The sequence below is a fragment of the Cynoglossus semilaevis genome, chromosome 9 (assembly GCF_000523025.1).
Source record: "Cynoglossus semilaevis isolate Cse_v1.0 chromosome 9, Cse_v1.0, whole genome shotgun sequence".
NCBI classification, from domain to species: Eukaryota; Metazoa; Chordata; class Actinopteri; order Pleuronectiformes; family Cynoglossidae; genus Cynoglossus; species Cynoglossus semilaevis.
The window spans coordinates 6,520,161-6,534,987 of record NC_024315.1 but is presented as its reverse complement, the minus strand read 5'-3'; the positions used below and the strand labels follow the sequence as shown (position 1 = coordinate 6,534,987).

Here is a 14,827-nt window from a genome sequence, read left to right as displayed (position 1 = left end):
TTGTAAAATAATTCCTGTCATGTGTTTGAGGTTTTTTCTAATGCAGCCGAGACAAGATTTGACACAAGACACATCATCCTGCCTTTACTACTGTATCTTTCAAAAAAGAAAGACAAGATTTAATATTTACTTAACAATATGTTAAAAGTAGCCAGTCTGGCTTCAGTGTTAATACAATAGACACTCTTTAACAGATTGATAGGGTGAGTATTGATCCTTTTTTTTCAAATTCTGAAGGTACTCTGGTACAAGCTGGCTACAGGTGGAAAATCAAGAAAACAAAAAACTGTAACTGGTACACGTTTACTTAACAGTTTGTTAAACAGAACGTAAAAAAAATATATATATTAACATTGTCAAGTATTAAGCCCCTCCCCTTCTGTGAAATAGGGTGCTGGAGGAGGAGAAGAGAGGGGAGACCAGCAGACCAAGCCCCATTCCCTGGTCGATCGTGTGGGTGATATGAAGTGCTAGGAGCGGGAAACGATGGGATAATGAACCACAATATCTCAAAAACAGCTTTTAATTCATTACATCTTTTTTCTAGATTCCATTATCTCTTTTTTTAAGGAAGGGAACCATTCAGACATAGCATCTTTGACTACAGGTAAGCCAGTGTAAGAAAATAATCTCAGACCATGGCTTTTTCAGTCCAGATAGTCGTCCAACTCAGGCTAAAAGCACACAAGCACGCAAGGAAAATAAATCAAGTGTAAAGTAGCATTTAGTGATTCTTTTTCATTTTTTTTCTTTTTAACGGTTGTTTTGTTTGAGTTTTGCTTCGGTTCTGCAGGAGGATGATCAGTCCTAATATGTCTGTGCTGGAACAACACAGTGACAAGAACAAAGCAAGGCAGCGAGGGTGTGATTTGGGCACAGCAGGAGGAAGAGATTCTGGGGGGGAAAACACTTGTGTGGAGGTTAAAAGGACAGGTGGGGAAGGTGGGGGTTGGTTAAGCCTTTTGGGTGCGTTTTCTGTCCGCGCCCCCCTCCCCACACTTTCAGTGTGCGGCAAACGTCGCCTTCTTCAAACTGAAGTTGGACCAGTTGATGGAAAGTCGTTGACGAGTCTGTCGAGCAGAGTCCAAGCAGAACCTGAGGAGAGATCGTAAAACACAGGTTACTTTTTTGAGGGGGTGGAGGGAGGGTTGGAGGAATCGTTCTTGTTCTAAATTGAATTAAATGAATTGAAAATGGCTTCACACAAAACATGTTTATTAACTCGATGGAATAAAGAAATAAAAACTTCTTTACTCCACGAAGGGAATCCTTATTATTTACACAAACTTCTTCTCTTTTGAAAAAGCGAAGTGACTTGTTCCTCCTTCAAAGCTGGTAATGAATAGCTGTAGAAACTGTGCAATGTCAAAAGGGACAGTAACCAAAACTTCACCAACACCCTGAGTGAAAATCCCCCACAGATTACATCACTGTTTGGCAAAGCTGGTCAAATGTCATCCAATCACCTTTTGAAATACTCCACTTCCCTCTCCGTTTCATCCATCTCAGTGCTGTCCAGGTCGATGTCTTTAGGCAAGAACACATCATCTGAGAAAACACGCAGAGAACAAAATATGACATCAGCTTTTACTTCAGTAAAACTGATTTGTACAGATTATCATGTTTTATCTTTGTGGGGAACTAAGATCAAACCATATCCTCATCACTTTATATGAATTTGTGTTTTGTAGGTGGTAACAGTGAACTCGGCTGTGACAGCGCCAATGACCAACACTGCCAGTTAACAGTAGGAGGCCATGTGTGTCTACACTTTACTTTAATCACCAGTGAGTCGACTACAAAGACTAGAAGGATCTACAGTGTCTCAACCAACCTCCTTCTCTATTAGCCAGCCCAGAAGAGTTCAAATGAATGCTGCTCAGGATTTTTGTAACAGTTTGTAATTGTTTGTTGTGTAAAAAACACACATTTCCTAATTCTAACCAGAACTCTGGATCATACAAACCGATTGAGTTGTTCATCTTGTCCCCTTTCTTCTTCTTGTTCTTCTTTGCCTTGCCTTTAGGCTGTGGGGACTCTGCACTGGGAAGTTTGCCGTTCTGCTGGCTCTGATCACACTGAGAGGCCAGAGGGGGAGTTGGGGAGGGATTTGAGACAGGTGGGCTTCTCCTGTCCTCCCTCGTTTGGATCAGAGTCTGACAGGTGGGCTTCTCCTGTCCTCCCTCATTTGGATCAACTTCTGATTCTGATTCTGGGGTGGATGATGCTGCTGCTGCTGCTGTTGCTGCTGTCTTTTCCCACTGGCACTTCTGTTGTTACACCTGTCATCCCTTCTCACTTCGGTGCCTGTGACAGGAGTTGAGGCCTCAGCAGGTCTGACTTGTGTTGCTTTGGTGTCTGTTGAAGTTCTGGGTGTGTTGCCATTAATGAGCTTTGCTGCAACATCTGAGCTCTTGGGCAACTCTGCGGCTTTCTTCACTGCAGTCTCGCTACTGGCCACTTTTGCAGAGAGTTTGGCCTTGACTTTATGGTTGATATCAAGGTGAGACATAGAAGTGCAGTTGTAAAGAGTGTCTGGACTGTTGGGGATGTTGATCTCTGCCGTTAAGCCTTTGCTAGTGCTGCGTTTCGGGCTCTGCTGTACGTTGGACTGGGGTTTGTGATCGAATCTGGGTTCTCTCTGGTCAGGGAGGCGGATAAGGTTCTGAAGCAGCTGTGTCTTTCCGTTCTGAAGATTGTCTAGAACGTTCTGAGCTGTCTGTTTGAGGGGCTGTGGGTTGTTGTGAGGGGGTGCTGTGTTCTCCTTGGCTTTCTCTTTCTTTTTCTTCTTTGCAGCACGATGCTGCTGCAGCTCCTGCAGCCGCAACAGTTCCTTTTGAAGAGCTGCCTCTTCCTCTTCCTGCCGCTGCCGCTCCTCTAACTGAAGCTGCTCCTCCCTCTCACGGGCTTCTGCCTCCAGACGAGCTTTCTCCTCCATCTGGAGAACACACATTTATAACTTAACAGTGTTGAGACAGTTGAATTTAAAATGGCTTGGTGAGGGGGAAAAACATTATATTAAAGCTGTTATTTTCATTTTTAAGTTGATTTCTGTGAGCAGATTAAGGGTTATTGTCACCTTTACCTTCTTTTGTTTATGTCTGGCCCTTTTTGCTGCTTTAGAACTAGACACAGGTTTACTGTCTGCACTGTTGATGAACTGCAACAGGTCCTCTACCCGCCGGTGGTCCTCCACCCCTCCATCTCGTTCAATCATAGGCTGCTGCTCTTCACGCTTTGGCTGCTCCTCTTTACGTTTTGTCAAACGTAATCGCAGCTTCTCCCGCATTTCTGCATAGTTTCGACTGGTAGGAGCAGCTGGGGGCTGATCAAAGCAAGCAGCGAGAATACTATCAAACGGCAGTCAAAATTCAACTCAATACAATTAATCAAAATCTATTTAATCTAAGAAATTTTAGGGTCTAAGATACAGCTGGTAAAAAAAAAAAGGTCTTACCCCACCATGCCCAAAGAACTCGCAGTAGCAGCAGTCACAGTACTTTCCTTCTTTTTGATTGGTGGAGGTGGAGGTGGAGGAGCTGTGCTCAGAACAACTGTCCTCGTCTTGACTCTCTTCTCCATCGTACTGCTGATGATCGTACGTCCCGTTCCCCTCACAGCGGTGGCCCTCACAGTCAGGGTCACTGAAAGCAAATGAAAACGGGCCTCGTCTCTGCCAATAACTTTTTCCCCATCAGAAAATTACAACACAACATTTCCAGACAAGCAGTCTCCTCACCTGCAGACACTAGGCGGAGCACTGATAGGAGCATCTATGGAGGAGACCTGTGGCTCTGCAGAAGGGAGACACAAACCCTGATGGGCATCGATGAAGTCTGGGGCCGGGGCAGCCATCTTTGGAAAGGGCTGTGATCCCACTGTGGGAAGGTGTGTGGGTGCTGGGGGCAATGTAGGGCCTGATAGTGGAGGGAGGGGTGTCAGTCCTGCAGAGCCGTTCCGAGAGGTGACTGAAGTGGGTTGCCTATGGTCCTCTTTACCTAAATTGTGAAATACATCATCTAGAGGAGAAAGACATGGTGTAAGTTAGAGTGTGAGTTTGTTGGTAGGTTTTGGATATATTTAGAGCGATATTCATTCTAATTAACTGTAATATCAGACTAAGATTCAGTTAAAGCCTGCATTAGTCCCATCGAGAGATTTATTTTCAGATAATGGGTGACTTTTAAATTGTATTAGTGTATATAACTAGAAACTGAAGAAATAAAATGAGACGACTTCAAGTTTCGAAACCTGGTTTCATTAGGTTAAGCTCTGGGGAGGGGTGGGGGGAGGCTGGTTTCATTAGGTTAAGCTCTGGGGAAGGGGGGGTGTTACCCGATACGCCCTAAGAGCTTTTTATTACAACTAGCTGCGTTTGTGTTTTTTGTTTTCAGTGTCTTATTATCCTCGTGGTAGTCGTAGTTTATGCATGTAGGTCAGCAATTTCTACAGTTTGGAGATATTTTAACATCAGAGACAAAGTCAGGAGCAATAACGAATTATGCTTTGTTTACTTATTTGTAATGATTCCTAAATATTACTTTTAAAACATATTTTATCCGTTTTAATGACATGTTGTGATGTCAGTGTCAGTTTATAGACTTAGGTGCAGCTCACGCACACACACTGCACATCACCTTATTTGTCAAAGAACTGCAGCACCTATGTTACATTGCCTTCCAGTTCATTGCCGTCCATTGTATATTTAGGTGAGCACAAAAATAACAACACTCATATCAGTCTGTAAAAAAATGGTATCAGGACCACCCTATGTGTAACAACTATTTTCAGAGAGCCTACCATGTGTACAAACCTAAGAACTGTTCCTTCCCTCCTATATTACCTAAGGAGTTGGGTCTTTGAGGTGCTAGATGGAGAGGTGGGTTATTACTTGACTGGACAGTGGTGGCAGTACACGACACAGAGGACATGGAAGCAGAGGTGGCCATCATGACGCGGTTGGTCTCCATGAAGGCATCTTGAAAATTGTAGAGACATTTCTTCTTGGCGCCACTCTTCTTCTGCTCTTTTGCTTCTGAAGAGGAGCACGATGAAGTTGACGATAATGAAGATGAAGACAACGACGAGGAAGCAGGCACGTGGGTGGGCAACAAAGGGTGGTCCCCTTGAGGGCCAATAGAGGATGTTGGAGGGAGAGGAACGTCGAGTTGTGGTCCAAGCATGTCCCCTGTTGATTGATAGGAAGTTGAAACTGTACTCTATAACTAAATATATTATCTCAGTGGGCACATCTGTCTGTGGTGGTTTACCTGGTAGGGACTCGGGCAAAAGCACAGATGGATTCCAGCTTTTCATCACCGCGGCGTCCCACAGGTTCTCAAATTTGAGAGAGAGGCACTGCAGCGAGTTGTTCCAATCACTGGTTCCGCCCGCATTTCCAAAGCAATTCTGATAGACGTGCTCTGGAAGTGAGGGACTAAAAGCCGGCTGCTTGGCCGCAGAATGACCTGATGTGGGGTTCGGGGGCAAGGGCTTTGGAAAGAGAGAGTGGTCATTACAGAATACTGTTTTTCTAATAGACTGCAATGACTTGTACTTGTCATCAATCAGAGGTAGTTCAGTCTGACCCCTAGTGGCAGAATAATAAAATAACAGCAAGCTAAGTGAAAGTAGAAGACATTCAATCAAGTATGGTTCGAGGAAGTTTTAAAATTCCCCAGTGCTAAGAAAAATTTCCCGTTGCTGTGATATTAAAAACTTTTGTCTACGTGTATCAAGAATCATCCTCACCTTGCTGTGTGTGAGAGGAGGGCTGGGCGGGTAAAGTGTGGGGTGCAGTAGGGGCCGGGAGAAGTTGTGTAAGGGCAGGTGACCGTGGATATGGGGGTAAAGATGTAGGGCAGGATGCGCAGGGGGAGTCTTGGGATCTGTGAAGAACTGGTGTCCAACAGCAGAGGGAGGAGGAGCAGCATGGAGCCGACCGGGAGGCAGGCAAGTGGCAAGGCCCAGGGTGGAGGGGCTGGGGTCCTGGTTGCATACATGGCACTCGCAGGCATGCTGGGCCTGTTCTACCTGAGAGTGGTCACACAATACAATCTCATTTTATATTAATTAATCAATAATCAATTTGACAGTCCCAGTAAAAACCATACATTTACGTGAATGTGTCAAAAATACCTGCTGGTGGTTGTATGCTGGTGGAGGACTGCTGCTCTTTCCTGAACAAAGTTCCTCCTGTCGCCCCGACGTCTTACCACTGACCTCCACATCACCTTCCTCCTCATCACCATCTGACGAACTACTGCTGCTGCTCATCTGAGGAGACTAGGGGCAAAACATCGGATGAAAATGTGTGCGGAATTTGAAAACATTACCATAAAAATGATTGGCTTAAACTATTGATATTTTTTGTTAAAATCTCGCGCGTGTATATATTGAACCTACCCCTGGTTGCAGATCCACGTTTTCACCTTGCTTATTTAGCTCATTGTGCAGGCCATTCACAGCAGGTACGACTATGGTGCTCTGCTCGTAGCCAGTCATTGGGTACATATCCCCAAACTTGGCGGACAGTGGAGGCACTTCATCATCGTCACTTATACTGGGGAAAAAAAGAGACATATAGTCATTTTCACCAACATGAAAAAAGGGAAGAAATTGTTGATTTATCAGCTCAGCTTTGATTTTAGTGCTGTGAACCGAGTAACATCTGCAGCCTTACAAAGTGTTGCTATCCCTATCAGGTAGAATGAGCCTGGGATGTTGCTGAATGGTGATGGGAGAACTGGAGTTAGAGCCCGAGGCTGAGCTGCCAGAGGACAGACTGGGAGGATGAATCTCACTAATGTAATTTTGCGGGGGTTCCCCCTGCAGGGGTAGTTTGATGTGGAGATCCTCAGCAATGGGAGAGTCCATGATGCCACAGGTCAGGATGTGAGAGAGACTACAGTCGTCACATGTGCACCTGTGGATCGGGTGATTAAGACACAGTGGTTAATCAAAGGACACAGTCTATATCAGAATTCACAATCTTTTATGTAAATAGATTTATTTTCTAGCCTATATGTTTGAGTTCATGTTTTTATATTTGGTGTATTATAATTACTAATATTAATATTACTAATGTTACAAAAATAAACAAAATGATTTTACTATGTTATAAGTTAAAAACATTTTTATTACATCTAGATGTATACCTTAATCACACAGTTAAAATTCAAGGTCACACATCCCATGCCAACAATCCTTTAAAACTCACCTTCTTCGATAATTGCAGTTAGGACAGTCTGCAATACTCAGGCGAGATGAGAGCATCCTCATGGTGTCAGTGAAAGTGCTGTCTCCAGCTAAAGTCTTCTTACTGTTTGGTAACTGTCACAAGGACAAAATGAAAAAAGTTTAATTTGCTCGGTAGCAGCGAAAAAAGTACCAGCCAATCAGAGTTTCGAGGTTTACCTGTTCTTCTATAAATTTCCTCTGTTTAAAAAACTCCCAGTCCTCCTTCAGCAATCTCTGTTTTGTCTTGAACGTCTGAAATAGACAGATGATTTAAAAAAAAGAAAAGAAAAAGAAAATTGTTTTACAGTCATATTTAAATCCAAGTTCAAATTCTTACACTTTTGCTGATCAACGACTTATGTGGCTCCATTCTTTGGTTGGTAAAACTCTGTCCGTCCACCTTAAAAAGCAGCTGCAGGGGAATCACAAGGTCACATCTCTATCCAGCACTTCTCAAAACCCACACGACAATGTCTGCCCAACGTTTTCAATGTACATGTGTGTACCTGTTCGTCTACATAGTCATCTATCCTTTTCTCACACTCCTGCCATTCAGCTGCCACCGACGCCATCTCCTGCTGCAGCTGCTGGTATCTCTCTAACAGAGTTCTGTACATGTCTTCATTGTAGGAATCATGGGAGGCTGTGCCGTGTCTGAGAAGAAAAACACAGTCAATACTTCCATGTGGAAAAACAAACAAACATGGATTTTAAATACACCTTAATGTACAGTCAAAGCCTTATCATTTACTTACGTAAGCTGTGCAACCAGTGCAGGTAAACTGCTGTGCAATATTGGTTCAGAGAACACCAGATTCTCAAAAAGGTGCTTGTTGTGCAGCTCCCACGTGACCTGGAATTTCTTGAGGTGCTCATTCTCCTGAGGAAAACGACAGAGATGAAGTTACATATCACAACAATGGCAGCAACAAAGGCCGTTACAGTAATGGATATCTTCCAACATAACACAACAACAGAATGCCACGTAAAACAAAATGCCGTTAAAAGAACAGATTCTCCTGCAGAGAGTAAAACCAACCAGGGTCAGTAGGAAGCTGCTGATGGTGCGTGCAGCTTGACACAGGGCGTTGTACTCCTCCAGCAACAGTGAGATGAACTGGTGGGCCTGAGGAGGACCCTGAGCTGCAGCCACAGTCCCCGGCTGTCCTCCAGTCTTGGAGCCTGCGGAGAGGTGCTTCAGTAGCCGCACCTTCATTTCTAAGACATATTCACGAGCCTGCTGCTCCAACCGCTGATATAGTTGGTAGGGGTCCTTCTCACAAAGTCTGCATTTTAAAGGGATTTAAGGAGATTTAAGAAACAACAATAAGAGAGATTATTATTATTTATATATAATTATATAATATATAATTATTGCAATTTATATACACAGCTCAGAACTATGGAAACATAGGCCAAAACCTAACATCATAGTGGAGCAAAAGAACAAACAAAAAAAAGGTTGTCAGAACCAGGTCTGTTTCATTAGTGTGTCAACACACCACAGATGCCATTTTCCCAACATGAATAATTTATGTACCTTTAAAGCTCTGCAGGGTTTTTCTTTTTTTGATAGACTATTTCTGTCCAAAAGGGTTTCTGCAGTTTAGCAGTGACATCTAGTGGACAAAAAAGCTATAAAAAAAAAAGCTGCTGTGAAAAAAAGAAAGCAAAGCAACTGTTGTTGTACCTGTCCACCAGTTCCTTCATGCCCTCCCTGTCTCTTTCCAGAGGTTGGTCGTGGTCGTCTGCTAGTGGTGTTCCCGTCTGGCGATAGATGCAGCGAACCAAGTACCGAACCTCTGACCAGTGGTTCTGAAGCTGCTGTGATTCCCTCTCTGACTCAGCGGAGATTTCCCTGCAAATTGGGACATAAGATCGGAAAGATATTCCTTAGACACAAGCCAATGTTAAAGTGGATGGAGTGAGAGTGTATGAAGGTCATTCTGAACAGACCTCCTCTCACTGCAGGCTTCACAGCTGCACACTGTATCAGCAGGCATCGGTGCAGTCAGGTCCGGGGCAGGCAGCATGGGTAATGTAGGCGCAGCAGTGGTCAGTCTGTCTGCTGTAGCTGCCTCTTGGACCAGGTTTCCATTACCCACAGGCATTTGTAAGAGGAAGTCCTGGCTCTGTGTTTTATAAAGAAAAAAACACAACTTATAAAAAAAAGGGACTAAACATTTTTTTTACCTAAACTGTAGGATCATGCTGGAGCCCATCACTGGGCCACATACAGACAAAAATAACCATTAACGCTTTTTTTAACACTTTTGGTCAATTAAGAGTGTCTGAAAAATCCTACTCCTCTAATGTCCATGTTTTTGGACAATGGGAAGAAGAAGCCGAGTAGGTGAAGACACGGTGGAGAATATACAAACTCCATGATTGTTCATGAGCTGGACCAGGAACTGGACCAGTGAAATGGTGATCGTCTAGCGTTCTGAATACATTTACCATTGTGTGGCCCTGTGGTGGTTTCAAATATCTTCAACTGATTCACTTCAAAATACATATTTTATTTCCAAATAAAATACTTATGCTTTTGTTTTTAAACATTGTATCACTGTATATCTCTCTCTCTGTCTCTCGGTCCATCTCTCTGTCTGTCTCTGGTAGTTCACATAAGTAGTTGTGTGTGTTTAATGTATAAAGACAAACAGACTTTCACCTTTTATCATACTGACGAACAGTTCTCCTATGTCAGACACTCTAACTCAACAATATATGAATATTTCGGGCCAAATGTGCCTCATTTAAGGACAATTCAAGTCCGGCTGCTGCCAACAGGATCTATTATAAACCTGTGTTGGGAGGATATAAGGAGGAAACCAAACCCAAAGTCAAACACACCCTCATTGACGAAATGCCACTCCACTACTTGCTGAACAAGCCACAATTTAGAAGGTAACATATTTCATACAGCTATTGTGTCATTAACTAAGCAACAGTTGCATATTGGTTCAAAGCCTCAAAATTCTCACATGAAATAACCTAAGGTCACACTTTTCAATGGCTGTTCAACATTAAATCCCAGGAGAAAAAGGCAATGTCTCCAAATCTTTGTTGGATAGTAATCACTCACGTAGAGGACAGCAAAATGTTGTTCCCAGCATGGAAAATCTGATGTGAAACATATGTGACACTAACCGACACTAAAAGGTCAATATTCTCTCAAAAGAACAAAACTGTTTTCAACTAGTGTTAAAATGCACAATTTATTTTAATATATATATATTATTTAAACTTTTTATCTGTAAAATAAAAAAGATCCATGGTGAATTACTAGATTTTTCCACAGCTACACGTGCTTATCCCTACTCCCCCCCAGAAATATACTGTACTGTACTTCAACTTAAAAAAAAAGCTCTACATAAAGAGACTATTATACAACGAAATCAAGAATCTACATGTCACAGGGCAGAGAGGAGATTTACAGTCACGTGTAAAGGTGTGAGGAAAATCAAATACAAAACTAGTACTAGTAGAAAACTTATAAAGCGCACCAAGAACATCTAATGCATTCTCAACATTCATACTGTCAATGTGTGTAATTCGCTGTGATGTTTCCTTATAAAGAAAACGGTACATTTGACCTAAATACCATTAGGGTAACAAACATCTGTATTATGGGATGTTCTTATCACGATGAAGATGCTTCAACTGTTCCACAGCAGATATTTACAACATTCATCCATCTACACACACAGTGCTCAAATTCTGCTGGCACATCTGTCGAAGAACCCCTGTTTTTACTGTTTTTCCCAAGGATAGTTTAGCACACAGCTGTGAGAAACCAGTGGTGGAACCACAGACTTGCTGGTTATCCAATTATCTGCTTTATTAGGATGGTCACAGCTGCCTACAGCTGCAGAAGTCGGAGACAGATTTAAAGATACTGGGTCCGTCTGTTTTCCACCAACAACTGTGTTCATTTTAATGATGCGCAGGTGTCAGATGAACTGCGTCCACTTTTAGCCGGGTGTTTAAATATGATTACATGGTGACATCTCTTTAAAACTTTAGGGCCTAAAATTCTTCTCTGGATTTTTAATTCTCCACACACACACACGACTTACCCCAAGCGACTGCTCCAGTGAGGTGTGTCGATCCTCCTTTTCGACTGTGCGCCTACAGTCGGAGCACACCCATAAAGGGAGTTGAAGGGAACTGGACATCTTGTTGGGCTGCGCTGTGCCGTTCTGGCCCAGAATGCCTGCCTCTGAAGGCACCGCACCATCTTTACGCTCACATCGACATAAGAGGCAACGATCACCGGCTGTGTATGGCGCCCGCTGGTTCAAGCCAAATGTAAATGGGGTCTTTGTTGGACATAATAGGTGGAGGACAATAAGACAGATATATATTATGAGAAACAGTCACTTCAGCATTTACATAGGTGTTATTCATGATAAGTTTGTTAGGTTATTTCTTGTGAAAAAAATTGTGACTTCATGTGAATACTGGGCATTTCCATTTCAAGAAAAAAGTTAATCAAATTGACTTGACACATTGCAGGTTGAGTAGCTGCCAATGTGAACACAGCTCAAAGCCAGACAAGTTCAATTCTTCTCCACAATCAGGGTACTACAAACAAGCTGATACACATTATATTCTGTTTTTCTACTAAAATGCAGCCGAAAGAAAAACAGGGAAAAAAACCACACCTGTGTAAGTTAGTGTTAATAACCTTTAATATCAATGGACTTATTCACTTATATGTCAGCTTATTCTTGCAATATCACACGTTTGTGCAAAAAAAAAAAATCTCTTTCAATCCAAAGTTTCTACTTCACATGGATACCACTGACAAAGTCTGACGGCAAACAGTTGTGTGGAGGAGCAGTGTGTTCAGGCTGCTCATTGCTGCACTTCATGTGGACCAGGCTACAGTGCTACAGCAATGTTACCCTAATAATAACCAACACAAAGCTGCCTCTGTGTGATCGACCCCTGAAACATGCCGTTTCACGCTTGTTTTTTTTTTTACCCATGCCTCATGCAAACTTCTGAACCAGAGAGGAAATCACCTGCAGAACTCCGGAGAAGTCGGCGTTGACTGGTCCTTCCGTAAACTGTGGTGTAACAATGTTGTTCACGTTGACCTGATTCAAACAATAACACGTTAATATATTAGTGAGTACTTTCTACTTTGTTTCATTCTACAACAGTGAAAAAGTTATAGAAGGACATTTGTAAGACTGAATCACTCCTTGAGCTTTGTATTTTTATCAGAATATACTGCAGCTTAGTGGGGTTCTGAAGGCTTTGGACTGTGTGAATAATGGCCATGCAAAGCAGAAAACTGACAGTCAGGCCTGGGAATTCCTGCAGCACAAAGCAGGCAGGCTACCTGATGGTACAGAGCAAATATGACTTATGACTGGACAGTTGATAACGCAACACTTTTTCTTTAGTCTCAGGTGGTATCACTTGTCTTTATTAACTTAACTGATTATCTACGAAAAGAATGTCCCAAAATGGAACATGACATGTAAATTGAAACCTTTTAATTGTGTCATTTTTGCTTAATCATCCATAATGTTTTGAGTTTGTATGACACTGTGACCTTGATAACAAAAAAAAAACCATATAGTCCATATATCATGCGTTCAAACAAGTTTAGCTGTTGGGCAAATTCAGGCTGCCTGAATTAGTCTTGACTTCAGATGTTTAGCTGAACAATGCAGGTTATTGTAATGCATGTAAAAATGTGTACTTTGTACTTTGTATATGTGAGAGTGTCAAGATAACTGATACAGGTCAATATCTAGGTGAAAATGTCTAAATAAAATACATTTTGATGAGCATTGTTTCAATAAAAAGCAGATGTAAACTTAAAAAAATGGTCAGATTAAATGTCTGTATTTTAAATACTTTTTTCGTTTAACATTGCAAGCAACACAACCACATGTTAAAGAACATATCAAATTTACAACAAGTCTGGGATTAAGTTCCTATAAAAGACATGAGGTAAGGAAACATTGCTGTTTTTGTGTTGTTGAAGTGACACAATGCTACGACAACAACCTCAATGACCTGAAAACAAGATTAAGCCTGATGTCCAGGATCATAGGCATGGCCTTAAAGGAAACTATACACCTACAGTAAGAAATCAACTTGTGTGTTTCCTACTACCTAGAGTCCAGACAGTTTAACCTGTGCACTCTGAAGTTTACTTTGTTTTTTATTATGTCACCATAAAGCTTTAATGCACAGACGTGTTTAACCTCTGCATCTTTGTTCAAATGTTTAACAACTTTATAACAGAGGGAGAAGTAGCTTATTTTCCACAGTCTTATATGCAATCTGAAATGCTTCCTGAACCAGAGAGGTACTTCCTCTGCTGCCTCACTGCAACCAAAGCCCAAAACAAAAGTCCAGCTCTTATGTACAGTCTACAGATGAACTAAAACATACAGTATATAACATATGCTGTGTACATTGTTTGGCACTGTATGATGTGTGGTTCGTAGTATCATAATCTGTCTTACTTTCTAAAAGCATAACCCTCAGAGGCTAGATCCTGGGACATTTTACAAGAATGTCAAACTAACAAAACTCATAGGCAGAAAACATTTATAAATATTACTGGGGAAAATATGAGTTTGTAGACATGGGGCCCGATGAAGTAAGTCCTTTTCAGGACAGCTAGCATCGGTTAGCACGACTGTTTACCCGTGTGACAGTAGTTTAAGAGTATACGGTAATTATCAAAATGCTACAGACTAGAGTTCCCGAGTTGGTCAGTTTCATGTCCACCTACCTAGATGGTATTGATTGACATTAATGTTCGAGCTGTTCCACTTGTTGTCAATTTCGCTACGATACACTTTTGCTCTCGCTAACGGTGGTCACGGCCAAACCAAAATAAGCCAAATGTTTATTACCATAATTACAACGTCAGTTTAACGGCAGAGCCAACTTCTACTGCTGGGCAACTGGTATGGTTTATTTCACAGGTAACATCACGGACACATTTTACGTTTTTTTTCCTCCTACGTTGCATATGTTGGTGAGTTAGCCGCCTTCTTTGCATCAGTATCGGGCCCACATCAGATATGTGTCGTTGATAATACAGCTTGCTAGTCATCTCCGCTCTGACTTGTTCTGTTTAACTCCGTGTGACACTCTTACCTCTCCGTTTAAACCCGTGATGGAGCCCACGTTCCCGTTGCTTGTACCTCCAGGCGTTAAAAAGCTGACGACAGAGGCAGGTGTTGGTGTTCCCGAACAGCCCAGGGCCGAAGCAACCCCGGCCTTGCCACCGCTGCTGTTGCAGACAGCACTGCAGCTACTGCCACCGCCCCGCTTGTTCTTCCTGCGCTTAGCCCCTCGTTTAGCATCGGTTGGACTCATTTTCTTCCAACAGCGAGGCGAGACAACTTGCCGTCCAGACTTGACAGGGTCTCAAGTGGAACGCCCGGCGAAATAACTCGGTTATAACTCCGAGATAGCAGTTGAGAGACTCCCAAAACGATAGACACTCAATCCACCAAAGTGCAAGTACACTTCATAGATTCCAATATGGCCTCTAGTTGGACTGCCTCAACTCGGCTTCAACTTGCGTTATGACGTAACAGTACGT

At 42.4% G+C, this 14,827-nt stretch overlaps 2 protein-coding genes across 5 annotated transcripts in view; one reads left to right on the top strand and one right to left on the bottom strand.

Annotated features, from left to right (window-relative positions):
* Positions 1 to 78: 78 nt before the first annotated feature.
* Positions 79 to 14,790, bottom strand: fam193a (family with sequence similarity 193 member A). Of its 4 annotated transcripts, none has more exons than XM_008316803.3 (24): positions 14,377 to 14,790; positions 12,270 to 12,344; positions 11,319 to 11,561; positions 9,196 to 9,371; positions 8,930 to 9,097; positions 8,279 to 8,525; positions 7,995 to 8,119; positions 7,746 to 7,893; positions 7,577 to 7,651; positions 7,417 to 7,491; positions 7,220 to 7,332; positions 6,683 to 6,925; positions 6,406 to 6,562; positions 6,139 to 6,285; positions 5,752 to 6,033; positions 5,271 to 5,493; positions 4,814 to 5,188; positions 3,740 to 4,019; positions 3,458 to 3,644; positions 3,086 to 3,325; positions 2,200 to 2,938; positions 1,967 to 2,161; positions 1,467 to 1,548; positions 79 to 1,095 (listed from the first exon to the last, which is right to left on the bottom strand). In XM_008316803.3, the coding sequence occupies exons 1-24, from the start codon at positions 14,596 to 14,598 to the stop codon at positions 1,002 to 1,004; spliced, it is 4,911 nt and encodes a 1,636-aa protein (XP_008315025.1). In that variant the 5' UTR covers positions 14,599 to 14,790; the 3' UTR covers positions 79 to 1,001. The 4 variants fall into 4 exon arrangements, with proteins under 4 accessions (XP_008315025.1, XP_024914065.1, XP_008315026.1 ...); XM_025058297.1 differs by having other exon boundaries at positions 2,206 to 2,938; XM_008316804.3 differs by having other exon boundaries at positions 4,844 to 5,188.
* arfip1 (ADP-ribosylation factor interacting protein 1 (arfaptin 1)) overlaps positions 12,392 to 14,827 on the top strand; it is a 14,227-nt gene continuing 11,791 nt past the window's right edge. Inside the window, exon 1 of the mRNA XM_017035279.2 lies at positions 12,392 to 14,201. Coding sequence (XP_016890768.1) covers positions 14,186 to 14,201 — 16 coding nt within the window. The 5' untranslated portion in view covers positions 12,392 to 14,185. The remainder of the gene's footprint in view (positions 14,202 to 14,827) is intronic.